The sequence below is a fragment of the Takifugu rubripes genome, chromosome 8 (genome assembly GCF_901000725.2).
Source record: "Takifugu rubripes chromosome 8, fTakRub1.2, whole genome shotgun sequence".
Lineage (NCBI taxonomy): Eukaryota > Metazoa > Chordata > Actinopteri > Tetraodontiformes > Tetraodontidae > Takifugu > Takifugu rubripes.
The window spans coordinates 648,299-675,940 of NC_042292.1; the positions used below are offsets into that span (position 1 = coordinate 648,299).

A 27,642-nucleotide genomic window follows, 5' to 3' on the forward strand; every position below is an offset into this window, starting at 1 on the left:
ACACAGTACATCTGTCAATGAAGCTGTAATTTTATTTAATGTTGATTTTATATTTAAACAACGGAAATGAATTACGCTTTTTTGGTGTATCGAATCGGCACAAGCAAGTGGTCAGTTGTGTGTTCCTAAATCTTTGTTGACAAAATGTTACCGTAAAGGTGAGGTAGCTTTCCTTAACATTGCAAAGAAATATTAATCATATATCGATTGTTTTGCATTTACTTAATTATTATTATTGAATACAGGACAAAGTGTCGACCCTAAAATCACACAAAGTTACGTTTTGGAGGGTAATTCGTGCAGCATTTAGTTAGCTACTTAAAGGCTGAACGAAAATCATTGAAATTGATTAAAAAAATGTATCGTTTAATGGAATGTTATTTACTACAGTAGTTTTTCCATTTATTAACAAAACAAAAGCAAACATAGTTACGCCTCAACATTTGAAAATAGAATTACAGTATATCTTGCAAGATAGCGTGTATCTGATTGTAGAGGGTTCTCCTATGAGATAAACCTAATGCATCCGTTACCGTACAAACATTGTGTGAAAGTCAATTAATTAATGCATGTTTAGCCATAGAATGGCAATCCCAATAGCTATCCTGGACTGTGATCTACTTCTACATGGACGTGGTCACAAGACCTTGGACCGCTTCGACTTGGAGTCTGTTTCAGACAGTTTCCTGCTTTCACAATTTGGCTTCCCCAGACAGTTCATCCTGTATCTGATAGAGCTGCTACAAGAGGTGAGTTTTGACCTAATTTATACTTTTTTCTTCTTCAAAAGGAGCAAATACACGACTGTATCACGATAACTTTCTGTGTTTTAGGCTCTCTGTAGACGCACACAACGATCTAGAGCCATCAGCCCAGAGGTGCAGGTGTTGGCTGCTTTGGGATTCTATACATCAGGCTCTTTCCAGACATCTATGGGCACTACTATAGGCATCAGCCAGGCGTCCATGTCAAGATGTGTGTCTGATGTGACCAGAGCTCTGGTAGAGAAAGCTCCACAGTTTATCACATTTGACCTGTAAGTTGCAAAGCTCCTTTGCTACGTGAGGGTCACAAGTAGTCAAGATGGCTCTCTCAGTTCCAGGCCTGATGTTTGTGTGTCTCCTAAAAACATGATTTTTCCTGTTGCTGAGCTTGGGCCAATGTTAAATCTTGTCTTTTTTTACACTTATAGTTCAGACCTGCATTGCATCACAGTATATAGCTATGGTTATGGTTAGAATTATGTTTGTTGTTCATATTGATTTTTTTTACCAGAAAATTGACTTCATTTGGATACAAATTACCTCAACAGTAAATCCTTTGTAAATATATTTGCATCATGTTTTGCATCACCCATCTATTGTGGCATTGTATATATTGACAAAGTATCATGATAATGTAATGTAAAGTCAGCATGTCGGTGTCCAGTTGATGTCCTTAGTGCTGGTACATAATGTTTCTAGTAACCTGTCATACCTCATGGTTTACAAATAGAGATCCTTTGAGCAGAGAGCAGTCCTTTCAAGAGTTTCAGAGGGTGGCAGGATTACCTGGAGTTCTGGGGGTCTTGGACTGTGTTCAGGTATATTTTAGAATGTGTTAAAAATATACAAATATTATTGGTCAGAGCCGTATTGATCTTCTGTTTCTGTTTCTTTTGGCTTTAGGTGACCATCAAGGCTCCAACCATTGAAGACTTATCATATGTGAACAAGAAGGGATTTCACTCTGTTGGCTGTCAGTTGGTCTGTAATGCCCAAGGACTGTTGCTCAGTGCAGAGACTAATTGGCCAGGGGGTCTAAAGGACACTGATATTCTACAGAGCTCCAACCTCAGCAAACAAATGCAATATACTGAGGAAGGATGGCTGCTGGGTGAGGTGTAGATTTTATATTTTCCCAAAAAGGAACACATTAAGAAAACCTTTTTGCATCATGTCTTCCAGGTGATCACCGGTACCCTCTGAGAAAGTGGATGATGACTCCGGTTGACAGCCCAGAATCTTCAGCAGAGCTTCAGTATAATTTGGCCCATGCTGCTACGTGTGAGATTGTAGACAGAACCTTCAGAGCAATTCAGAGCAGATTTAAATGTTTGGACGGCTCCAAAGGATATCTGCAGGTATTGTTTCGCTGTTCACTAAACTTGGATTAAAATCAAACATTTTATTCACATTGCAAAATTAAATGTATCAACAAACATGCAGTTTAGTGTTTCAAACTCCACTGTATATCCCATTAACTATGTATTTTTAAGCCATTGAATCTTGTGCTATATAAGGTATATGCACTCAAATGACTATAGGACCAACTAGCATTCCATTCTTTCTTTGCAATATTATATACATTGCCTCATGAAATGATTAAATTACAAGTATGGTGGATGAAGTATAGCTGTCCTGGCAGGGCTTTTGACGCTTAAGAACTTAAAATGAAGTGACCATCAGCACTTTAGGTCTGATAACTTTGATAAGTTATCTGAGAACTCAAATCTCCTGGCGTTCACATTCTTTCCCTCTTTTTTTCTCTAAAGTTGTACAAAACCAAAATAATACACTGATAGTGTGCCGGGAATATTGAAAGGTGTTTAACTTTGTAACTTTCATCAGAACAGAAATTTTGACGAAGCCTTCGCAGATAAAGTGTGGATAAGTGTAGAAACAGATTAAGGGTTAACAATGTTGCCATTTGTTTTAGACCTGTGTAAATACATCTATTGTGCAAGAAGTTAGATTCAAACTAATATTGAGCTCAATCTGGAGTTGTGAAAAGTATCAGATACATTTTAATGTGGCGTATCCAGCAGGTGGTTGCTAACACTAAGTTACACCATTGATAACAAAGCACCATCATCTGCTTGTCTGCAGTACTCTCCAGAGAGGAGTTCGGCAATCCTGTTGGCCTGCTGCGTTCTCCACAATGCCTTTCTGCAGTCGGGATTTGATGCTTGGGCAGTGGAGAGAGTGGCTCCTGTTGAGCAGCCCGATAGCACGGAAGAGAGAACTGAGGTTAATGACAGCCAAGCAGAAGAAATCCGACGAAGTCTCATACTCAAACATTTTAGCTGAGGATTGAATAAAGCATGGAAGCACAACTGTCTTATTAAAATCAAGCCTGAAGACAAAGGTTTGCTGATGCAGTTTTTTAATATTTTGCTGGTTTCTACTCTACTGACTACACTAAGATAACATAGTTAGATATGGAGGAACATGCAAGACACTATACAACAAGAAAATATGATGCAAAAACACTTTTCAAATGACAATGGAATGTGCTTCAATATTCACGGAGAACACTGAATCATCACCCCATTGTGTTTCATTCAAATTCAAGCATTTCTTATCTTCCCCACAAAGTTCACTGGAATTGTCCTGTTTTTATTATTTTTTTCCTTCTTGAATGTGCATTTTTAATCTTAAATGTCCACAATACAAAACAAGGCCCTTATTTACAACACAAATGCACAACAGGGCATCATTTATGTACAGTAAGACATTCTGACTGTTGACGGGGGTGTATATTTTGAAGTATTGCAGTTTTGTTTTGTTGATAAGTGGAAAATACAAATATTGTTGAGAGCTATTTCTGTGAAGGTGTTAGTTTCAGCTCTGACAAATCAATTATTTTGGTGACGCTAGTCATGTTTGACTTCTGGAATGTATTAATCCTCTGATTTCATCAATATATACACACTTTCTACAAACAGGAATAAATACAAAACACACACTGCTGTCACACAAGCAAATTTTGTTTTAATGGGACTGATGGTAGATTTGTGATGATTGTCTGACTTCTGGGGGCTACAATTTACCCTAGATATTTTATTTTGTTTGTTTAACACTTTGGGAAGAGGACACTGGGAGGATTACATGTGACAGCAGTGAGATTAAAAAAAGAAAAAATTAAAAAAAGACATTGACATAAATCACCTAAAACTTAGAAGCCAAAAGACATTCAGTTTCAAAACCAAGATACATTTTCAATAGGATTTTTTTTCTCTATACTCTGAATATTTAATTGTACTCTTATGTTTTAATGGATTTAGAAAAATCAGAAACTAATCTTGAGAACAAGTTAAATTTTTCTTAGCATAAAATAAATATGCTGATTTTTATGTTTTAAATATATTACTAATTTCAGTTTCATAAAAATACCTTTTTGTCATATAAACCTATCTTCCATAGGACCTAGTTGACGCTGTATATGAATATGTATTATTTCCTGATGTAGAAATTACACTCGAAAGTGATGTATTCACGATTAACCTGTGAATAAATCGCAAACATTTTCGAAGCTAGCCAAACCAAGGACACATCGCTGCAAGTTTTTTTTCGGTCAATTCTCTACTTTTATGGCCTCGTTCCTTTAAATGTAGTGTATTATAGCGTAGATTTGTATGGGCATAAGGCATAAAGGCCAGGCACCTCTAAGTTGCCAGTGAAAATGTGCTAGGTAAACTGATGTGATGTGTTTCTGCTACACTGCCTGGCTAATAAAACTGCTCAGTCTGTTGGGCTTTTTCTAGATGTAAATAATAGACTAAAGGTGCATTTTCCTAAAAAGCAATAGTAATAATAATAATAAGAATGGTCCAGTGTGTATTTAGTGGCATGTAGTGGTGAGTTTGGACCACAATTTTCTGTAAAGGTTTTGGGTTACCACATAACTCTTTGCTCTCTCTTGATTGATAGAAAGTGAGGTCAACAGCAACAGCACACCTCTTCAACCTCTTCTTAGTTGAAATGGTTCTAATTCTGCTTAAATTTTGAGTTACTTTGCACGACCTGTGGTTCCTATATTTTTAAAAAATCATCTCCACCAAAATAATAGCTATCTAATGTGATGAAACGTCCTCTAAGGCATCCCGGCAGGCTGTTGCAGGAGAGAAGTGAAGTAGCAGCAGCACGATGAGGCAGGACAGGACAAGTGCACTGACTGGAGTTCACCAAAAGAAATGGCGAAGGTTAAGTTCTTTTAGGCCCAGTGTCACGATTGCGTCAGAAGAATTCCGATGCTGCATCTTCTGTTGTTTCTCTGTGGGCAGAAGCAGCGTTCAGCTCATGTTGCTTTGCTTTTATTATTGTTGTATTCTATCTACCTGTGGTTTGATTTGGGTGCAGTTGTCAGGTTGCTGCTCATGTCTGCTGTGTATCGCCTTGTCTGGATGTGAGTGTGACGCTGTGCCACCGGACTCTCTCCTTCACCCTCTGATGTCAGTAAACTCTGTTCCAGCGGGGAGTCTTCGTTAAAAAAGAGCAGGCTGCGGGAACGAACTGTAACATAGACACACGTGCTGCATTTCTCTTGGCTCAGTGAGTCATTACAGAGTAAAATTCACATAATTGTCATTTTGCTTCTGTGAACTTTTATTATTTCAATTTTCTGGTTTGTTTTTTACTCTCTTAAAGAAACTGAAGCCATCATAGTTTTCTCTTCTTTGACCAAATATGTATTTTATTCCAGTACCACTGGTGGGGCCATTACTGCAACCAAACTATTTGTGAATGTGTGAAACAATCTGCAAATGCACGTAGAAAAAAGAAATCCGTAATTTAGCCATTGCTAACATGCAAAAACAATTCATTAATCTGTGTTATGATCGTAAACAGCAGTGAGATTTGTTAATACGGGCAAAAAAATGCACACGTTTTTAATAAAGAACTAAATTGGAAAAAAAAATATTAACATTGAGAGATTGTGACGTAACACAAGCTACAGCTGAATGGTGAATCCTTGTAGCAGTAGTGGCAAATGCAAATTCTCCCAACATATTTGCAGTGATTGTGGGCAATTTGGGGATGTACCGCAGAAGAAGTGCAACAAAATTCACACTTAAAATCAACTGATCCTATTAAGAGGCTTCTGGAACTTTAAATGATGCTTCATCTGTAGTAGTTAGATTTTACCACAGAAAACTTTTACATTTAACATTTTCAGACACTTTTGTCCAAAAAGACAGCAAGAGACACAAACAACAGAAAATAATGTAACTAAGATCTACCTTACGGTCGTAAACTACCCAGTATAGGTGCTACTATCACCCAACGGTGCACAACTGTGGTAGGGGAGTGAAGAGCGATAAACAAGAGAGAAGGAGTAAGGAGGTGAGTAAAGATAGGAGAAAGTTAAGTGCTGGTAGGAGGACAGCTGATCTCCGAAGACCTGTGTCTTCAAGAAGGACGAGAGTGTTGCCCCTGGGCTGATAGAGCCTGGGAGGTTGTGCCACCATTGGGGAACAAAGTATGAGAATATTGCTGTGCGGAATGCGCCAGAAGGGCAGCATGGGCTCGAGGAAGATTGTGCACGGAAGAGGGAGCAGATTCAGCGAGTACTCTGTAGGGCAGCATAAGTGCCGTGAATCTAATGTGGGCAGCTACAGGTAGCCAGTGGAGCTCTTATCAGCAGTGGGCTGACGTGGGTCCACTTCAGGTGGTTGAAGACTGGATGCTGGTCAAAGTGTTTGTGTATACGTACAGTTCAATGTGCACATCTGTGGATTTTACTGTATTTCTTTTGCACATCTCCATCTGTGCTCACACTGTAAATGCTTCAGCTACAATAGCAAACAGTGGTAACGTATCAGCTGTTCAGAAATGTGACTTAAATCTCTGAATGCATCCATCCAGCCATGTTTCATAACAGTTATCAGTCATATAATTCCCAATAATAAAGACATTAGGGCTAATCCATGAGCTTGCTGATGTGAACATTTCTAACACAAAGTATTCTGGACCAATTTAATGGATACAATTTTCATGTGAATCATGGAATCATTTGTTACAATTTGTTGATGGTTCTTCACAAAAAAAGATGCTCCTTTTATTAACAGATATCACCAGAGTGGATGTATAAAGTCTACAGGTCCATTTATTACCAGGTTAATAAAGAAAACCCCCTTTTCTACCCATAATGAGCTATTTAATGTGAACAGTTCAAATGAAGAACAAACTGGAATCTTTTAGTCCTTTTTTTAAACCACCCCTGGACTTGATGACGGTACTTGCTTGGTAAACGTCTGTTAACAAGGCACATCTCGACTTGACACTATATAAACACTCTTCTTGCAAAACTGCTGTGAACCTGTCGGAGTGCTGCGAGGGCATTTCCTCTGCACAGCCCTCTGTTCATCCGGAAGTAGGATTGGGTCATTTTGTTAAAACACCATGTATCTTTTTGGAAAATTTAGCCAGGCTTCAATGCTTTTCTTGATTAAAAAAGAGCTTCCATTTGCACCCACTAGCCCAAATATATGAAGAATATGGGAGTTTGCTGTCACAAATATTACATTACACCGCCAGTATATGCTAGAAATCCCTCCAGGTCCTTTAATGGTAATATTCCCATCTATTTATCAATTTTAGGGAATCGGGTTCCAGTTCTTTGTTGTGCCATATTTCCTCAACTTGATGATGACCTAATGCCTTGGGAATTCTTTTGTAACATCTTGACTGATATATTTCAACAATAATATCTTTCTGGTGCTCAAGAAGGCCTTTGTGGACCATGGCTTTTGCTGTGAGATACAACCAAGAACATGTAACTAAATCCCTGATAGAAAAGTTGCACTTTATCTGAGATTAATCAGTCACGTTCAATGATGGCAGGGGTTTTAACAGGAGTTTGAGTGTAATTGGTTACTTCTGAAATCAGCCACATTCACACCAAAGGTGCACGCTTTGCTCATGTTAGCGGTGGAAAAAGCATCTGGCATGTAGCTTTTTATACTCACTATAACTCTTAATAAACTGCATTTTTACTGGATTAAAAATTAAGATTAGGGCATGTGTGTTAAAAAAAACCATGAAGCCATTCTACACTGTTGGGTAGTGTCATATTAATTGTACACTGATTGTGTCAAAATACCTACCTACCTTACCTAGTAACTCAAAAATTAGTCTAAAAAGTCATATGTATTTTTTGTGTTAATCCTGATAAGCATTCACATCATTGAACAAATTAGTATTGACAAAGAATGGTTGTGGACCTACCTTGAGTGGTATAGAGGTCTGCTGATGGCAAAGGTTTAGGGGAGGAGGGACGGGAGGTCGAGGCCAAAGGAGAGGTGTCGGTGGGGAAGGACAGCGGTGAAAGGCAGGACGAGAAGGAGCCCAGTACCAGAACGAAGCACAAAGCCATCATCTGCCAGAACAGACATTTGTCAATGTCCAGGACACGGTTTGTCTTCATTAATGTGCATTAGAAGCAGCCCACCAACCAGGACACACTCACCATCAGACATGTCCCTGTTTGAGTTGAGGCAATTTTACATGAATGGGGAACAACTTTCCCTGAAATCAATGTCTGCAACTTCTGGAGCTGCTGTAGGAGAGATCTAAACACAGAAAATGCACGCAGGACAAACACACAGAGCCAGAAATGAGAGGATGAATGAAAAATTCTCATGTGTCAGAAACATCAAATGCCTCTACGCATGTTAAAAATAATTGTCAGCTGCATATTGATTTTCAAACACGACGGGCAACCATTCAACAGCGACCCTTTCCAGGGTCTTAAAAATGCACCTGGATCTCCGTAGCCCTGGCAGGTTGAAGAGATAGAAGCACTTTGCATATAGTTTCTAACCCCCTCAAACCAGAGATGAAACTCTACACTCCTTTCACATACTGTTTTGTTTCAGGTCCACTGTCCACTGGGATACACCGGCAAACTATGGACTCCAAGTATCATCTGGAGACCAGGGCTCTAGTGGTACGAGTCATCACGAGATGTGACAACACAGTCTTACCACTCAGTGGAGACAGAGAGCTGCTTCCAGCTGTACACGTCTTACATAGGAATTTGGATTTAAGCAGGAGCAGGAGGATGCAACTCAAAGCAAAAGTAGTGAGAATTAGTGTTAGGAGTTCTCATTTTAATGTGGCTGTCTATTGCATACAGGAGCACAGCATGTGAGTGCCAGTCATTTTATCAACGGTGTGTCTCCCCCAAGACCTCTTGCTTTTGAGGTTTACCTCTGATTTCACAGCTGTTGTGAAACTATACAAAAATCATTTATCTTTTCATCTAATTTTAGTTATAAAAGCACATGAACCCCTGTGGAAACTTAGGTATTGGTCAAGTTTTTCAGTCTGGTGCTACAGAAGCACAAAATCACGCGTATTTCTTTTTGTAGACTTAATTTACAGTGTATTTTTGGTAGGTTTTTCTCATTTTCCTGTTGAGAACAAACCAGAATGTTCCAACTAACTACATCACCATGACAACAGACACTTTCATCCACACGTCAGGGCACTATTTGATGTTAGATAATCTAAATCAGTATTAAAGTAATGAGTAATGCAGTATTAAAACATGTGGCTTTTGAAGAGGATATTTTTCCAAGCGCGAGTGGACGTATAATGCCACGAAAACCTTAAAATAAAATAACAACTACATTGCAGCCATGTTTAGGAGGGAAGGGGCTAAATGTGTTTGACTTATTAAAAAAGATTTAGACTTGAGAGACGTTTGTGACGAGTGTGAAGGCTGACTCATGTCTGCCAGTTGGTGCTACTTCATTGTTCCTGCTGGTGGTTTAACATACTTGTGTGTGCATGGGTGGTAACAGAGGGGGTTGTGTTCCTAAATGAAAGCTGCTGTTAAGCTGCAGCTTTAATAAAAGACTGAGGCTGCCACAGACAGCCAGACAGACAGACAGCTTCTCACCCCTTATGTACCACATGCTACCACACCTACCCACTTAGCCCCTGCAGGATAATGGCACATTGGTTATTGTAATAACTGGGTGAGCTTTGAGACTCTGCATTTTGCTTATGAAGTAGCCAGATTTCTGTAATTCTGTCATTGTAACAGACACAACCGTGTATGTCTACACCCAGTCATGGAATGTCACTATGTATATTTGAGGAGTTGAAATTGAGTCGATGTTTGAGGTGCTTGTACCTTTTTGCTGAGTATTACCAGATGTTTTTCTAACTTAAATGTTGTTTTTTAAAATAATTTTTAACTGTGCAAAATTTAAAAGTGATAAAGTGGTCAATAAAATAAAAAGAAACATTAATTTAATGAATCAATATCTAGTGATTCATACTCGTGTCCCTGTATTTATATATGACAAACATGTCCCTGAAGTATGCTACATTATTTATCTGTTACTGCTAAATGCAACATTTACTTCTATTTTAGGGATAAGATTCATGGCTTATTTTTCAAAACATTTTTCCTTTGTTGGACCACATAAAGACTTGTCAACTCTACACATTTAGTGAAAAGCATGAAAATAGATGAAAACAAGAATTCAATATTTAACTTGAGGAAGGATATTGAAGAAAAATTCAATTTAATGATGATAATGAAACTATTTGCATCTTAAGAAATGATACCTGTAAAAGACTGGCATAAAATATGCAGAATGAAATTTCAATTTCTGACAGACTTTAGATAATATTTGAATTTCAGAACTTTCATAACAAAAAGAATATGTGTAGACACTAATAAAGTAAGAGAAAACAAACAGAGCAGACTAGTATATAGTCAATATAATAATTTACGTGTGCGCTTATTCGTGAACAGGCTACATTGAATCTGAATGTGTTTCAATTAGGAAATGAGGACAAATCTGTGTGTGTGTGTGTGTGTGCGTGTGTGTGTGTGTGTGCTTCACCTGTTTGCAGTCTCAAGATTTTCTACTTTTCTCCATAGGTCACTGTTCTCTGAAGTGTAACTCTCCACCCTGTAAAAAATATACAGACATCTGAGCATTAGGTGAACGATGATTTAAAGTAAAATAAAAAAGCAGACGGATTTATAGGGAAAAGTTGGTTTAGCTGTCAGTTGAATTACGAAGGGAGCTCTCAGGTCTGTTACTGTAACATTTCAGTAGTATGTGTATTTGAGAGCATTCAGAAATGTCTATTTTCACCATTTTCGATCACCATGGTGACCTACGCAGGACACATGAATGAGGTTTCTGTTACAAATCCTAATTTTCAACAGTTATAGATTACAGCTGATGAGTAAAACTAATACAGATTAACATTTATACTTTTCTGTTTGTCTATTTTTAGGAAACATCATGGAGTTTTGTTTTAATCTAAAAGCCCAGACTATATGTAATACTTCCTTAATATAAAATAAAGAAAAGTGATTTTGATCTGTACATAACTGTCTTTTCTTCTACTAATCCTATTGATTCCTAACATAAAGCATGACCACGGTGCTGTTGTTCTTGGAGTACAGCACTACTGCTCAGTCATCCCGCTGCTTGATCCTCCAGTAATCCTGTCCTCAGGCCCCAAATAGAAGAACTCATCCTCTCTAACCTAACTGATAAAATATCAACATCAAACAAGCAAACCCAGAAATGACAGGAAAGAATATTCTCTTTATTTTAATTTGGGGTTTTATAAGAATTAGGAGGTTGAGTATTACAGCCAGGTATATGCCGAATATTCTTAATTAGCGTCTGTTTTGACAGACAGAGACTAAAGATACATATAATTTATTTAAAGACTTACTTTTTCTCCAGACATTCCACATATTCTTTCTTTTTCCGCCGACTTTCCTGAGCTGAGATCTGAGCCGAGCACATCAGGTAAGATTAGACTTTCAGTGTACCGCATTTATTTCCGAAGTAATTTGTCTCATTGGTAATTCATCTGCTTATACTTTTTTTTAAGTTTACCTTGTTTTTGATCTTCCGCCGGACTCTCTTCAGTGCCTTCTCTTCACTCTTTGTTAGGGGAAGTTTATTTGGGATGGGATAACCCTCAGCAACCAGAGTCCTCTTCTCTTCCTCTGTGAGCATGAGGGGTCCCGAACCCTGCAACTTCTGTACAATCAAACAATAATTATGCTGAGTTTTCAACATTTTCTCATTTAGGACAAATCACATTTGTCATTTCATTTAACGCCGATGCACAATTGCAAGCTATGACTTCAAAAGCACCTTATTTATACTATTGCATATAAGAAGTTCTATCTGACCATTTAAACTGTTGTGCTTCTGTAATTTTCTGCACTCTGAACACTAAACTTGTTTTCAAACAGGCTGTTCCTGTTTGAGTTCCACAAGTCTGCACTTGACTCTTTCTTTGGATTTTGGTGTCAAAATGCTATATACGTATAGGGTCTGGCTTTGGCCCGTGTATCTAGTCCTGTTCTGCTGGATGGTATACAAATGTTTATATAAAATAATTATTTCTTGAAATTCATTAGAATACACTTATTCAAATCTTTGTTAAAGGTGTTGCATTAAAAAACACAAAAGAGGAAAAGAATAAAATGAAATCCTGATTGCAATGGCATGTTCTGAGTGGAAAAAATGTGCTATCAATTTGAAATATCTCTTTTGAATAAAGGCAAGAAGATAACATAATAAAGGCACGCTTTCACCAAACTCCAAATTAAGTCTTTTATTACATGACTAAATTATTTTTGCTGAGTGTGACCTTGTCAAAAATTGTCAAAAGGCTGCTCCTGACTGGCAGCTGGTTTACACATGTTGTCCACATGGTCCATCATTACCAGATGCATAAAGAAAACACTACCGTCCAGCAAATGGGTTATTAGAAACATCTCATATTCATAAGTATCAATTTGAAAAAGTTACTTCACGCTAATCTCGAGCCATTTGAATGGAACTTAACTAAAAGTAAAATATTAAATGTTCTCAGTAAATTGTCTGGCAAAAATGTCTGGCTACCAAGATCGCTCTATTTCCTGAATTTGAGAGGGAAATACGGTATATCTTCTCTTCCATAGAAAGAAACTGCGCTATTAATTTTAATGTAGGAAGAAGAGCATCAAGCACCTGACAACTTACTGTAATATAGATCTTAAATTTATATTTACATTCCTCCTTGTGACCCCAAAAGGATAAAGAAGCCAGGAAAAAGAAAAAAAAGGTTTTAAATGTACATATTAATATGCATTTCTTGTTGTGGTTTCTGGTTTTATTGAAAACTTCATTTAATAATCTTTTTACTGAACTTACTGAAATTCTGGTATACAGATGAGATAATTGCAACAAATAAATAAATAGTCACATGTGGTACATTCATCTAACTAAAGCCATTTTGTTTCTTCAGTCTACCGCTGCGACATGGCGAGCTGAACAGTGGTGTTGCACTCACGTGTGGTGCAGTGAGAAGAGGTGAAGATGAGATGGCTGAGGAGGAGAAAGAGGATGAGGCACGGCCTCCTGGCCTGTGCTGTGCCTGAGGAGAAGACTGTGGCAGGGGTAGATGAGGAGAGGAGGGAGGAAGGGAACCGTCGCTGTCGCCGTGGTTACTGGTGGGAGGGGTGGGCGGGAGCTGGACAGTGTCATCTAAAGAAGAGGCCACTGTAGATTGAGTGCTTCTCCTTGCTCTAACAAGAGCATTTTCACAAGAGAAAACTTGTAATCATGCAATCTGTGATGGTGGGTGATTGGTTTTTATTTACCACTGGGCAGGTTAAGGTACTGTCCGATCTCTCTGGGTTCATCTTTTATTGACACCGGCTTCACTTCATCCTACGGAAACAGGAGCAGCAGTCAGGCAGAGGAAAGGATCAGAGATATCACAGTGTCCGCTCGCGCACGCTGACCGTGTGTCTCCATGGTAAGGCTTTCCGTGGGGGGGCGGGGCTTAATACAAGAGACGGGCCTTCAAGTGACTGAGGATCTAACCTTGGACCCCCATCAGGTTCCTCCTGCTTCACCAAAATAGCTGACAGGTCCTGATGGAAGTTCCACTCGAATTCTGGGGAAAACAAATCAACAAAAAATCACACAGATGAATGTTACATTTTACAGGATTCACTTTTGACAAGTTTAAACTGTGAACTAAAATTAATCTATGTACTCAACAACAAAGCATTATAAGTGATATAACAGCTATTAAAGTTGTCATATTTAAACTTTTATTCATAATTGAACCATATTTCAAGTGTTGATTCTCCTTCCTCTTTTCCGTGACCTGAAACCAGTAGAAATCACCTGTTCAAGTTAGTTTTTTAATTACACGTTTCAGCAACTAGGGGATGGTATGGATACCAGAAAAGAGAGGAATTACATTAAAGGCAAATTAATAAAATATAAAATAATGACTGATAAACTGTGTGGATTTCATTTGGAAAGCATTACAGCAGACACAGTGGGAAAAAGAAACACCTTCAGGTACTGAGAACATCGATGTAAAGTTATTTAAACCTGTAGCAGATCACATTGATTGGCCTATTTCTTAAATTAATAATTAAAGGTTAAAAATGTGTTTGTCCTTCAGACTGGAAAACTGCCAAGATTAATCAATTACCCAAAGTACAGAAATATTCTCTGGAAAACCTAAGCTTACCACCGGCCTTGAGTAAGAGACTCATGTATGAACCAATCCAAGTGTATCGTTGTACAAATAAAGTAAACACTGTATGGATATAAAACGGGGCACACCACAACTACAGCACTAACTCTGTTGACAGATGGCTGGTGGAAAAGATGCAAAATAATTGTACTATACTATTAGATATTATAGTAGTAATAGTAATAGTATAGTACAATTATTTTGCATCTTTTCCACCAGCCATCTGTCAACAGAGTTAGTGCTGTATCTACTATCTACTATTAGATATTACCCCTCCTGGGCTACCACCTTATCGTGGTGGAGGGGTTTGCGTGTCCCAATGATCCTAGGAGCTCCGTTGTCTGGGGCTATATGCCCCTGGTAGGGCCACCCATGGCAAACAGGTCCTAGGTGAGGGATCAGACAAAGCGTAGCCCAGGATCCCCTAATGAAGATAAATAACATTGGTCTCAAGTTTCCCTTGCCCGGATGTGGGTCACCGGGGCCCCCTCCTGGAGCCAGGCCTGGGGGTGGGGCACGTTGGCGAGCGCCTGGTGGCCAGACCTCTGCCCATGGAGTCCGGCCGGGCACAGCCCGAAGAGGCAACATGAGAACCCCTTCCTGTGGGCTCACCACCTGCAGGAGGGGCCAAGGGGGTCGGGTGCATTGTGTGTTGGGTAGCGGCCGAAGGCAGGGACCTTGGCGGTCTGATTCCCGGCTGCATAAACTGGCTCTAGGGACATGGAATGTCACCTTTCTGGTGGGAAAGGAGCCTGAGCTGGTGCGCGAGGTTGAGAAGTTCCGACTAGACATAGTCGGCCTCACCTCGACGCACAGCAAGGGCTCTGGAACCAGTCTTCTCAAGAGGGGTTGGACTCTCTACCACTCTGGAGTTGCCAATGGTGAGAGGCAACGGGCAGGAGTGGCAATTCTGGTTGCTCCCCAGCTCAGTGCCTGTATATTGGAGTTTACCCCGGTGGATGAGAGGGTAGCCTCCCTTCGCCTTCGGGTGGGGGGACGGATCCTGACTGTTGTTTGTGCCTATGGTCCAAACAGCAGTTCAGCGTATCCACCCTTTTTGGAGTCCTTAGAGGGAGTGCTGGAGAGTGCTCCTTCTGGGGGCTCCCTCGTCCTCCTGGGTGACTTCAATGCTCACGTTGGCAATGACAGTGTGACCTGGAGAGACCTGTGATTGGGAAGAACGGCCCCCCTGATCTGAACCCGAGTGGTGTTTTGTTATTGGACTTCTGTGCTCGTCTCAGATTGTCCATAACAAACACCTTGTTCAGGCATAAAGGCATCCACATGTGCACTTGGCACCAGGACGCCTTAGGCCGCAGATCGATGATCGACTTTGTGGTTGTGTCATCGGATTTGCGGCCGCATGTTCTGGACACTCGGGTGAAGAGAGGCGCGGAGCTGTCAACTGATCACCACCTGGTGGTGAGTTGGCTCCGATGGTGGGGGGGGGGGAATGCCGGACAGACCCGGCCGACCCAAACGTATTGTGAGGGTCTGCTGGGAACGCCTGGCAGAGTCTCCCGTCAGAAGGAGCTTCAACTCACATCTCCGGGAGAGCTTCGACCATGTCCCGGGGGAGGCGGGGGACATTGAGTCCGAGTGGACCATGTTCCGTGCCTCCATTGTTGAGGCGGCTGACCAGTGCTGCGGCCGCAAGGTGGTTGGTGCCAGTCGTGGCGGCAATGCCCGAACCCGCTGGTGGACACCAGCCAGTAATGCACCACCAGTAATGCACTGGTCCGTAGTGGTGAAGAGAGAGCTGAGCCAAAAGGCGAAGCTCTCGATTTACCGGTCGATCTTTGTTCCTACCCTCACCTATGGTCATGAGCTTTGGGTCATGACCGAAAGAACAAGATCACGGGTACAAGCGGCCGAAATGAGCTTCCTCCGTAGGGTGGCTGGGCTCTCCCTTAGAGATAGGGTGAGAAGCTCTGCCATCCAGGAGGAGCTCGGAGTAGAGCCGCTGCTCCTCCGCATTGAGAGGAGCCAGATGAGGTGGCTCGGGCATCTAGTTAGGATGCCCTCTGGACGCCTCCCTGGTGAGGTGTTCAGGGCATGTCCCTCTGGTAGGAGACCCCAGGAAGACCCAGGACACGTTGGAGAGACTATGTCTCTCGACTGGCCTGGGAACGCCTGGGGATCCCCCCGGATGAGCTGGAAGAAGTAGCTGGGGAGAGGGAAGTCTGGGCTTCTCTTCTTAGGCTGCTGCACCCGGGACCCGACCCCGGATAAGCGGTAGAGGATGGATTGATGGATATTAGATATTAGAACAGCCTTCGACATACACACCTGACACATCATTCCCAAATTACTGAATAAGTTAAATTGGTTAACAAACAGCAAGTATTCAGTTTATTTTAATTGTAGTTACGCTGAAATGAATGTGGTGGGTTGGTGGGTGCTGCAAGACAGCTGTCTTGGGCCTCTTTTATTTTCTATTTTGACAAAGGAACTTCCATTTGCATTGAATTCTGCCACCATGGTTACGTACTCTGACGACTCCAAAGTATGTGCACAATAGGAGAGTTGAATGAGGTGTCAGTGTAGGTTCCAGGAACTAGATTATCCCTTAATATGAAAAAATAAATAAATCTATGGTTTTAGGTTCAAAATATAGGCTGAGAGCTGCACTAAACCGGACCCAAAATAGAGGAAATAAACATATGGAACAAAAGACAGAGGTGAAGTTATTGGGATTAATTATTGATGACAGACTGTTATGGAACAGTTACATTGATCAAGGGTGATAAAGACTGCCAGAGTCATGGCAGCAATAAGATACAGAAAAATCTATACTAAGCTTCCTGTTTAAACACCTAATTTAGGTGCGAGGTCTATCAAATCTTGTTAAACGTGCAGACATCTGGTCAAATACAACACAAAGTAATTTGCATAACCTCCAAATAGTCCAAAATAAAGCAGCTCGTATAGATCTGAATTGTCCATAGAAGTGGCACAAAGTCCAATGAGTGGCAGATCAATGCATAATGAACTTATTTTATTGACTATTAAAAGTAAATGACATTACTCACTTGTATCCCAGAAATACTCTATAATGAATTAATATTCTTTTCCATTGAACATCAGTACTGTACTCGGCGCTCGTTTTTTATCATTTCAAAGAGTAACAGAAGTTACTTTAACAAAAAAATTTAAAATATTTTTGTTTACATATGGGATACCTTGAAGACAATAGTGAATTTAAATCATGATCCCAAAATGGAAGGAGAGTTCTGTTTTTGTCTCTTCACTTTACTTTCTGTACTTGTTCTTGTTTTGGGTTTTTTTTTTCCCCAGCCAAAGAGTAAATAATAGAGCTACTGCCTGAAAGGACTGTTAATAGGAATGTTAGGGCACTGTACTGCCTGTATTTGTTCAAGATGAAAATACTGTTTGAAAATGTAAAGAGAGCACCCCAGTTAAGAACATACAAATAAACAAATGAATCCAACTTTAAGGCTGTGCTGAAGGTTTTTTGCATTGAGTGACACCCTGAACACAATATCTGCTAAAACAAGTCAATACAGACTGCTGGATGACATCAACTGTGGTGCATCATTTGTCTACGGTCCCTGGAATGATCCATACTGAAAACAAAAAAGACCACTTGTCATCCTCCATGAGAATAAATCGCTCTATGTAGTAAACAAGTCTAAGTAAATGTGCAGTAATAAGGATAGACGGATTTCTTAGAGCAGCTCTAACTATCATTACTCATTGTTTAGTCTACTGCATCATTAAGTATCTTTAGGAACAGAAACTTCAGGGTTGGTTAAAGAACTCTTGGTTACAGCTGTTTAAAGTGGCCAGTAAGGAGAAAACATTACAGTCCTGTGGACCAGCTTCATTCATCTGCTTGGAAAATCTGAGGAAAACATGGTTATTCACACCCCCGTATACCAAGTCTTGTTTGATCTATTCAATCACCCCCCAAAAAAATATAACTTTAAAAAAAACCCAGGTAAGGGAGAAAGCGGAAAGAGATGGTGGAGTGGAACAAATGGCGTGACATACACAGCTTAAGCTTTCCTTCTTTCCCATCTGTGTCACTGAGACTCAACCTAACAAGACCCTGAGAGCTGTATGTAAGTTAGGTGTTTTGATAGTTTCAAATGTCCCGTTGCTAGCTGACCACCTGAGACTCATTAAGCTTCCCATCTTTATTAAGGCAAATTTAGAAGGGAAGCCCATTTTTAATGAACACCAGACAGTAAGATGAGTGTAGGCAGGTTGTGCTGCCCATATAACTGAAAAGTGGTTATTTAATGACAACAGGGTCTTTATAATGTCATTCCCCTAAACTGAACACATACCAGAAGAAGCAGCAGTCAAGTAGTAGCAGTTTAACAGAAGGGCTCAGAGTTTGCTTGCTGGTTGAATGTTTGCTGTATTCCACATATAGGATATGGATTATCAAGAAAGTGTTGGAGGACCTTTCACCATTTCAGTATCTTCATCTGGTTATGAATCTAATGTGATATGAAGAAAGGTACTGCAGTAAAACCCACAGAGGTTAAAAAAAGTGGCAGCCAAAGAAACCAGCAGTCAAATACGTTGGCAGCAAAGACGTTTCTTTCTAAAAGAGAAACAGTCAGTTTGTATTCAGAAACTTGCTGTAGCAGTTGTGACAGTAATGAGCAATTTTCTTTATTTCTGAGCGAATTATCTCTTTCATCAAAGCGAGTGTGAGCAAACACAAAAGAGACCCGGTGACCTTGGAACTCACCCAGGAGCTTTAAAACTAAACTAGGTGCTGACTTTCTTTGATCTCTGTGGGACAACGGGAATATTAAAATAATGATTGGAGCAGCACAGTAGGAACAGTAGTAAAAAAACAAGAACAAGATCTAAGAGCAAAACCAAAAGTGGAACAGGAATGTTCAAAACTTGCCGCTGACTACAATAATACAAGATAGCAAGCTATCACAAACGCTATAGCTGTCACCGTCAGCCAGTCCTACTTGTTCGTGTTTGTGTTTTTACATTTAATCGTTTGTCTAGTATCTTGTTTTCTAAGAAGAGTGCAGAAAAATGAATATGTTTGCTTAATCATACATCTAACTTTGCATTTTGAGACAATTTGCACAATTTCTGTTTTCTGGTGATGTATTTCTTTGCAAATGAAATCATTGATATTGGAAAAAGTTAAACTTATCACTGCTACATATAATACAACATCATTTAAAACAAGGAAACACATTAAACAAACCAAGAAATTGTGTGTATAAACCTGTATATGTCCACATGAAGGACATACAATTCCACCAAATGCTGCAATCAACACAGTTCTCTCACATAGTAGTGTACTGTAGATTAAAGCTATGCTAATTTGTTTTATTTTGTGATATAGCAAGTAGTTGCCTAGTACTTTATCATATCTTTTACTGTCAAATTATATGTATCTCCTAAGTCTAATTTCAGTTGTCTGCTGTATTAGTTGGAGTGATGTATTGTCTTATCTTTGTCAAGGTAACAGCATACTAATATTCTGTGTACAAAACTGATAAATTTGTGTGACTTGACTGGTTTTTATTTTATTGTAATTTTTTGCAATACGGGCTACCTGATAGGCAAAAAAAAGGGGACTAAACAGATTTAAAATGGAAAGAAAAAACAACAAAGATAGGAAACAGAGACATGAACCAAATGAGAAAGAGGGAGGTTTTGCAGGCTTTGGCTGAAGCCACTGACTGAAAACCATATGCTTGTCATACTCTTGCTCTCACTCTGTGTGAGTGTGTGCGTGCATGTGTGTGTGTGTGAGTGTGTGTGATAGGGTGTCAGGGTTTCGCTGGAGGAACAACTACTCAGCCTGGGATCCTGCTGGGATCCCCAGGTCAAATGGAGAAGAGACAGACAGGTACTGACAGACAGGGAGGAAAACATATTTCTGTGTCATATTGCAGCTGACACCTTTATCTAGCTCGGCCGCTTAGTTTAGACCATCTGGACAAGTTGCAGAATGTCGCTGATTCCAAAGGATGAGAGTTGTTGGTACACTTGATTCAGAGTGACACCGGTCAGTTTGGATTTGTTTGCTAGCATTAATCAAACTGGGTGGAAGGAAGGCTGCCATTCAGTCTGACTAATGAGTCTGTTCAGTCCAGAGGTCTGTGATGCAGCACGTTAAAACATGCACACACCGGTACTTGGAATGGTACAATCGAAAATTTGTCAATTTACACTTCTTCACTATATATTTGCAGTTTCATATATCCACCACTATCTAATCACTACCACTATCTATGCAATTCTCCAGGATAGGTGCATTTCCTGTATTTAAAGACCTGGTTAACATTCATCTTCAATATAATTTCCACACTCACTATCTCCATTCTCCCAGGCTGGTGCCGCTGACTTCACTAAGTGGTGCAACAGCACCCAAAGTTCAACAAGGAATGACACCAAATTCCTCCTGATTCATTTCAGGTTTGTAATAGTTCATAGTTTTGGAATTTCTGAGCGCACCATTGAGGTGATACTAAAAATCCTACTTGTTACCAACAGAAAGAGTCATGGTACTTGGGGCTCTGCTGCCTGTACTCATTAATATTAGAACCAAAGACACATGGAATTTACCGGCCTAAAGTGCTTTATTTTGTGTAATGTGTACATTTTGCAGATACCGGTACTACACCCCCCCACAGTAACATGTTCACCACCCACGTGGTCAATGTTTTAATGGTTGTTCTTACTCACTCCTGTGAATCTCTGGGAAAAGGTCATTAACTAGCTTTTTTCCCCAGAATGCTGCTGAACTCTGATGACCGAGCAGAAAGCCAGTTTAACAAGTCTGATACAGCTTTTTCCAGGATTTACAAAAAATTCTACTACTTCTAAGAAATGTATATAAAGCGTTAGTTTTAACAGCAATAAATCTACAGTACGTCTGCCTGTTCTATAATTTTACAATTGTTAGTTGCACTGCTATAGTTATTTGAATAACTTGCATTTAACTTCTTCAACTTCTGTTTTGACCGTCCTCTACACATTACATTTATATTCACATGCTCTTTTTACTATGGGTTACTGTGGGTTTCTCTAGTTTATTTTAGATGTATTATTCATTAAAGCCACACCATCTGGTGCCTGCCTGGACCAGTTACCTCACAAAATACCACTTGTTTTTGTGATTTATATTTGTATTGTTTGTAACATGCCAGCAAATGTCTCTGTCAAGGTTTTTTAAACTAGTGATAAAACATGTCTGATGTGGATACTAATTATGCCAAGAACTGATATTTTATTCCATGAAGGTTTTATGAGGTTGAAATGCACCTTTTGCAGCGAACCAAACTGGATCTTTCTCAACTCTGTCTTCTACCTTCCACACTCCTCATTTAAATCTAACTCTGTCTCTGCTGAACATTTTTCATCTGGTGTGTTATGTTATCATGTAAATGGATTTATTTTCAGTCCTGTGTGGTGCATGTTGAATTGAGTGAAGGCTATTAAAGAACAGGATGACCTACCAGACTCTTGGTCCATTTTGATTGAGAGTGCTGGGCTCTGGGGGGCGGAGTCTTCGCTCAGAGAGTAGCTGTGTTCTGCTTGAATATCTGTAGGATTCAAAATCCATTATGGAAATATGGCTGCATAATCTGCTTTAGAGATGAATGCAAATAGTTGGTTTTTCTTCCACTGTTAACCCCTGTGAATGAAATCAAATTAGTGTTATGAAGCGGATTTAATGTTCTGATTCTTAAAACAATAGAAAATAAATCTAAAAATGTTGAGTTTTGGAATTTTACAAACTACAACTGCTGTGATTGTCAAGGAAGTCAGCTCTTTCATTATATCTTTGTTTAATTTCCAATTACTTTTGGGACAGAGGGAATTCAGAGGGAATTCAGGAGGACGTATTCATCCATCCTAATAAATCCTTCCAAGTGAATCCCATCGGTCTTGTGTTGGCACATCTTTTCAAGCTTGGACTCAACTGAATCGAGCACAATGCTATAAAGAACACTAATACATTTTTAAAACCACACAACTGCTGGATGAATCCTTTCAAAACTTGTTTTATTTGATTTGATTTGACCAGGGGCAGCTCTGATTATTTCCATTTAAATCCAGCACTAACCAAAACAAGTTGTTTACCTACTCTCTAATATCAGCATGACCTTCTCACCCACAACTCCCAGCTGCATCTCATCTTACAGGCAAATTCAGTATAAGGAGTTTGTTCAACTTACAACAGACAAAGCTCATGTTAGAACTGATTTCTGATGCACACTGTCTGATTCGGATCACCCTGCCTTTCTGCCAGTTAATGCTTCAGCCAGAGCACTGACTGCCCCCCCCCCCCCCCCACCCCTGTTCTTAGCTGCTACCTCATGTCTACCTGCATTGTATTTTGAATTCCATGTTTCACGAGGCTCCTCTGACCACAACAATCACTACAACCATCATCAGGAAGGTCCATCACCTGGTCCCACTCAAGGTTTCTCACTGATAATGGGAATTTTTCCTTGCTTGTTAGGTTTCTATAAAGGGCCTAGAGACAATTTTAATCATAAGAGATACTTTTTAAATAAAGATGATATGAACTAAAGGCCTCAGGCTCCAGGAGAGGTGCCTACTGGGGATAGCTGCATGTAGATCAAATCCAAGATGTTACGGCCTACTGCTAAACTGCAGCCTAAGCTTCCATATCTCAAATCTAAACCTACCGGTAATCTGAAAGCCCAAATAATGCTTTCTGGTCCTTTTTGCTTCAGTGGGATGCAGTCCAAAAGAGTTGTTACGTCCTGTACAGTCTCATTGGTGCTAGCAACACACAAACAACCGAGTAGGACCTTGGCAGGTTCCATAATCACCAATTTTTCTACTAAGCACACCAGGACCATTCTCATAGCTGTTATACGGCTCTGGCTTCTCTGTGGAGGACTTTCCATGGCTGATAGCACTGGCTGGAATGTTATAACCACATACAGTTGGTGTTTGAATCATGCCAAATATAAGATTTACTATTTTCCTATGAGATATTAGCTGAAGCTGAGGATTAGCTGGGTCCTTTGACTAAATTACGTCTACTAAGTGTTGTTTAACTGCCATAGCTTTTCAAAAGCTAGGCAGCTGTTATTAATAACTAGAATAGTTTTACTGGAAACGTATTTCTCCATGTGTGACAGTGAGTGTGATAACTGTTAAGTATTTTACTGCGCCAGAATCTATGAGCAAACGAAGTATTTGCTTGCGTTCAAGCTGATAAAAAGTAGGTGTGATGGTACCTGATAAAAATCAGGCTGATCATGAGCAGCTTCTGTAAAACAAAATGCTTTAATGGAATTAGATATGTGGGTGCCGCTGCCACTTGCTGACAAGAGGCTTTTGAAGAATTTGAAGAACAAATATGAAAATTATGCGCATAAAGGCCAAACAAGGAATACAACTCTGGGTCTCTTATAGACTATCAAATAACAAAAGATGATGCTCCATTTCTTATACTTGAGAGCACTTAATAGTGGGTCATAATCAATATATTTTGTTGTTTAAGTTTGCATACCCCATGTAAAAAAAAATAAAAAATCGAATCCATTTTCTTTAAATATGATGCGTTGTGTTGTGTGGATTGATGTGGCACTGAGGAAAGAACAGAAAGAAGAGCAGGAAAGATGGAAATGTCACCATTCTCTTTGGGAGTAATAAGGATGAACAGGATTGATCCTGTTCATCCTTATTACAGAATAAGAACTAAGTTCTTATTCTTAAGAATAAGAACTTAGTAAGATGTTTTGTAGATTAAACCAAAGAGACCGGATTCACTCATGCAGTCATGAGTAACATATTTATTCTTTTAATATCATATGTGAAAAAATCCTCTGCCCTCTTAATATAATAATATAAAAGTGGAGCGTACCTGGGCTGCTCTCTATATCCATGTGTAAAAAAGAGGTTCTCTCTCCGAGCTGGGGCCGTTCCACTAGATGGTCATCAAAGAAACTGCTGAATAACTCATTGCTGAAGTCCTCCATCTGGTCACCTGAGAAAGGCTGGAAGGTATGAACGGGGTTTATTAGAACACCTCACACTCCGGCGACAGCAGTTTATTCAGCATAATTTCAGAACAAATAATAAAAGTGGTTTTAAGTAACAAGTGAAGAAGTGAAGTAACAGAAGTGAAGTTCACCCTTCTGAGAAATAAGTGACATCATAAGGCTAATTTCACAAAAGGATACTTTTTGTGTATTATAAATGTCCTTATTTAAAACATCCCACCTGCTTTTGTTGCAATTAATTTGTCAGTACACCTCTTGCTAAATAGCCTGCTTTGACTAAAACGAATGTAAAGCTGTTAGCTGGAAGATATACAGTCCAATATGCAAAAGCTGTTGAGAGACTGATGACTGTTTAGACTGAAGCCATTCTTCAGCCCTGGAAGGCACTCAGCGATGATTATCTAAACACTTTATGTTGTTCAGCCATGAAATATTAGACAATGACAGGAATGCACAGTTTTCAGAACAAAACTTGTTGTTTATTTTGTGACTCAATTAAACCCAGTAAACATATGAGGTTGATCTGATGCCCGAAAGATTCTGTAACAGAAATGGCTGGATTTGCCTGGATGAATGACTCACTGCACAGAAAGCTGATGTTCTGGAAGCCTGGGACAGCGTGGTGCTCTGATTTCAGTGCTTCATACACACACATGCACATCATGAGTCACCCTGCTCTTGAGCAAACATGCACACATTACTACAAAACTGCAGAGAGAGAGGGAGGGAGAGAGAGGGAGAGAGAGTGAAGGAGAGAGAGGGGGGAGAGAGGGAGGGAGAGAGGGAGAGAGAGGGGGGGAGAGAGGGAGAGAGAGAGAGAGGTTTCTTGGAACCAATCAACCGCAGACAGACACTGTGACAGAAATAACTTCATTTAATTAACAAAAACTATCCTTTTTTGTTTTTGTTAAAATGAGCTGAAATTCCTTTTCAAAGTAAATCTGCCACCAGTCAGTGAATAAATGTTCATTCAATAAAGTGCAAAGACCGCTGCTGAGAAAACTGCTGGACTGTTGATAATATTTCACAATATTCCCCATGGTACAAAACAATCTTAAGCCTTTGTATTAAGAAGCAAATGTCAACATTTCTACCACATGTCGTCTTCATCTTTAGTGCTGTAAACATGGCACTAAACGCATGCGTCACATGGATGAGTGAGACGACAGGGATTGGTTACAATGGTTGAAAAGCTGCGGTAATGTGCACGGGGGAATAATGGAATAACAATGATCAACGCAGCCAATGAACACTTTCTCCATATATTTTCCAAGCACTAACACGTATTCCCTTGATTGCTTTCATGCAAGGCGAAGCAGTGCACTGTCAACACTGTGTATAGTGGTGATGGTGTGCTGCTGACCTCAACTTGGGATGTTGTGGATCGGTGGAAGGAATAATTCGAAAACCTCCTTAATCCCACCAACGCGCCTCCCAATGAGGAAGTAGGGCCTGGGGACCTGGGGACAGGCTCTCGTATCTCCAGGGCTGAAGTTGCCGAGTTAGTCAGACCGGGGTGGTAGTCCCTCTTTTTAAGAAGGGGGACCGGAGGGTGTGTTCCAACTATAGGGCGATCACACTCCTCAACCTCCCTGGTAAGGTCTACTCAGGGGTACTGGAGAGGAGGGTCCGCCGGATAGTTGAACCTCGGGTTCAGGAGGAGCAATGTGGTTTTCGTCCTGGGCGTGGAACAGTGGACCAGCTCTACACCCTCAGCAGGGTCTTCGAGGGTGCATGGGAGATTGCCCAACCAGTCCACATGTGTTTTGTGGACTTGGAGAAGGCATTTGACCGTGTCCCTCGGGGGGTCCTGTGGGGGGTTCTCCGAGAGTATGGGCTGTCGGGCCCCCTGATACGGGCCGTCTGCTCCCTGTACGATCGGTGCCAGAGTTTGGTCCGCATTGCTGCAGTAAGTCGAACTCGTTTCCGGTGAGGGTTGGTCTCCGCCCTTTGTCACCGATTCTGTTCATAACTTTTATGGACAGAATTTCTAGGTGCAGTCATGGTGTTGAGGGGGTCCGGTTTGGTGACCTCAAGATCGGGTCTCTGCTTTTTGCGGATGATGTGGTCCTGTTGGCGTCATCGGCCCGTGACCTCCAACAATCACTGGATCTGTTCGCCGTCGCATGTGAAGCGGCTGGGATGAAAATCAGCACCTCCAAATCCGAGGCCATGGTTCTCAACCGGAAAAAAAGGTGGAGTGCCTTCTCCGGGTCAAGGAGGAGATCCTGCCCCAAGTGGAGGAGTTCAAGTACCTCGGAGTCTTGTTCATGAGTGGGGGAAGAATGGAGCGGGAGATCGACAGGCAGATCAGTGCGGCAGTAATGCGGACTCTGCACCGGTACGTAGTGGTGAAGAGATTTACCGGTCGATCTTCGTTCCTACCCTCACCTATGGTCATGAGCTTTGGATAATGACTGAAAGAACAAGATCACGGGTACAAGCTGCCGAAATGAGCTTCCTCTGTAGGGTGGCTGGGCTCTCCCTTAGAGATAGGGTGAGAAGCTCTGCCATCCAGGAGGAGCTCGGAGTAGAGCCACTGCTCCAGGGGGCATCTAGTTAGGATGCCCCCTGGACGCCTCCCAGGTGAGGTGTTCAGGGCATGTCCCTCCAGTAGGAGGCCCCCAGGAAGACCCAGGACACACTGGAGAGACTATGTCTCTCGACTGGTCTGGGAACACCTGGGGATCCCCTCGGACGAGTTGGAAGAAGTAGCTGGGGAGAGGGAAGTCTGGGCCTCTCTGCTTAGGCTGCTGCCCCCGTGACCCCGACCCGGATAAGCGGTAGAGGATGGATGTATGGATGTATGGATGTATGGATGGATGGATGGATGGATGGCTTTCATGCTTTTCATTCAAATGTTTCATTTTTTCTGTTTTGAATTTCAATGTCCACTGGCAATACAAATCTCTCCTTTTGCACTAAACTGTGGAATCACATTCCTTTAAATAACTCTGGCACCAGACACAGGGGAATATGTGTCACATTTAAACTGGGCTACTTAAAATAAATAGAGAATGAAATTTCACATGTGGACTAATGTGGGTTAAATTGTGTTGGAAGCAGTGCGGGGAATTTTAAATTGTTTTCAAGTCTTCCCTGGGTCTTGGTCATTGTTCTGCATTTAGTTTGAGCAAATATACCACAGTGCTGGCCTGTTTTGGCGAGTATTATTACAGACAGTTGTCTCTGATGCCTGTGATTGCTCCCACCACCTATCAGCACAGCAATGTTTGGGGAAAATATTTTCCAGATTCCAGAGGAATGCCATTTCTCTCTACCTGATGCCTTTCACAACTTTTGCTTAACAAAGACATGTGCAAAAGACCACATTATTTTAA

At 40.7% G+C, this 27,642-nt stretch overlaps 2 protein-coding genes across 2 annotated transcripts in view; one reads left to right on the forward strand and one right to left on the reverse strand.

Annotated features, from left to right (window-relative positions):
• Positions 1-88: 88 nt before the first annotated feature.
• harbi1 (harbinger transposase derived 1) lies at positions 89-3,125 on the forward strand. The gene is made up of 7 exons (XM_003966382.3): positions 89-158; positions 578-749; positions 834-1,036; positions 1,495-1,582; positions 1,668-1,875; positions 1,947-2,122; positions 2,868-3,125. The coding sequence occupies exons 2-7, from the start codon at positions 585-587 to the stop codon at positions 3,066-3,068; spliced, it is 1,041 nt and encodes a 346-aa protein (XP_003966431.1). The 5' UTR covers positions 89-158; positions 578-584; the 3' UTR covers positions 3,069-3,125.
• A 2-nt stretch (positions 3,126-3,127) lies between these two features.
• Positions 3,128-27,642, reverse strand: part of creb3l1 (cAMP responsive element binding protein 3-like 1) — a 29,866-nt gene continuing 5,351 nt past the window's right edge. The window contains exons 2-13 of the mRNA XM_011606027.2: positions 24,163-24,295; positions 21,773-21,859; positions 13,549-13,703; positions 13,405-13,474; positions 13,095-13,288; positions 11,645-11,791; positions 11,478-11,536; positions 10,625-10,693; positions 8,230-8,332; positions 7,989-8,139; positions 5,099-5,273; positions 3,128-5,034 (exon numbers count right to left, since the gene is read on the reverse strand). Coding sequence (XP_011604329.1) covers positions 4,998-5,034; positions 5,099-5,273; positions 7,989-8,139; positions 8,230-8,332; positions 10,625-10,693; positions 11,478-11,536; positions 11,645-11,791; positions 13,095-13,288; positions 13,405-13,474; positions 13,549-13,703; positions 21,773-21,859; positions 24,163-24,295 — 1,380 coding nt within the window. The 3' untranslated portion in view covers positions 3,128-4,997. The remainder of the gene's footprint in view (positions 5,035-5,098; positions 5,274-7,988; positions 8,140-8,229; positions 8,333-10,624; positions 10,694-11,477; positions 11,537-11,644; positions 11,792-13,094; positions 13,289-13,404; positions 13,475-13,548; positions 13,704-21,772; positions 21,860-24,162; positions 24,296-27,642) is intronic.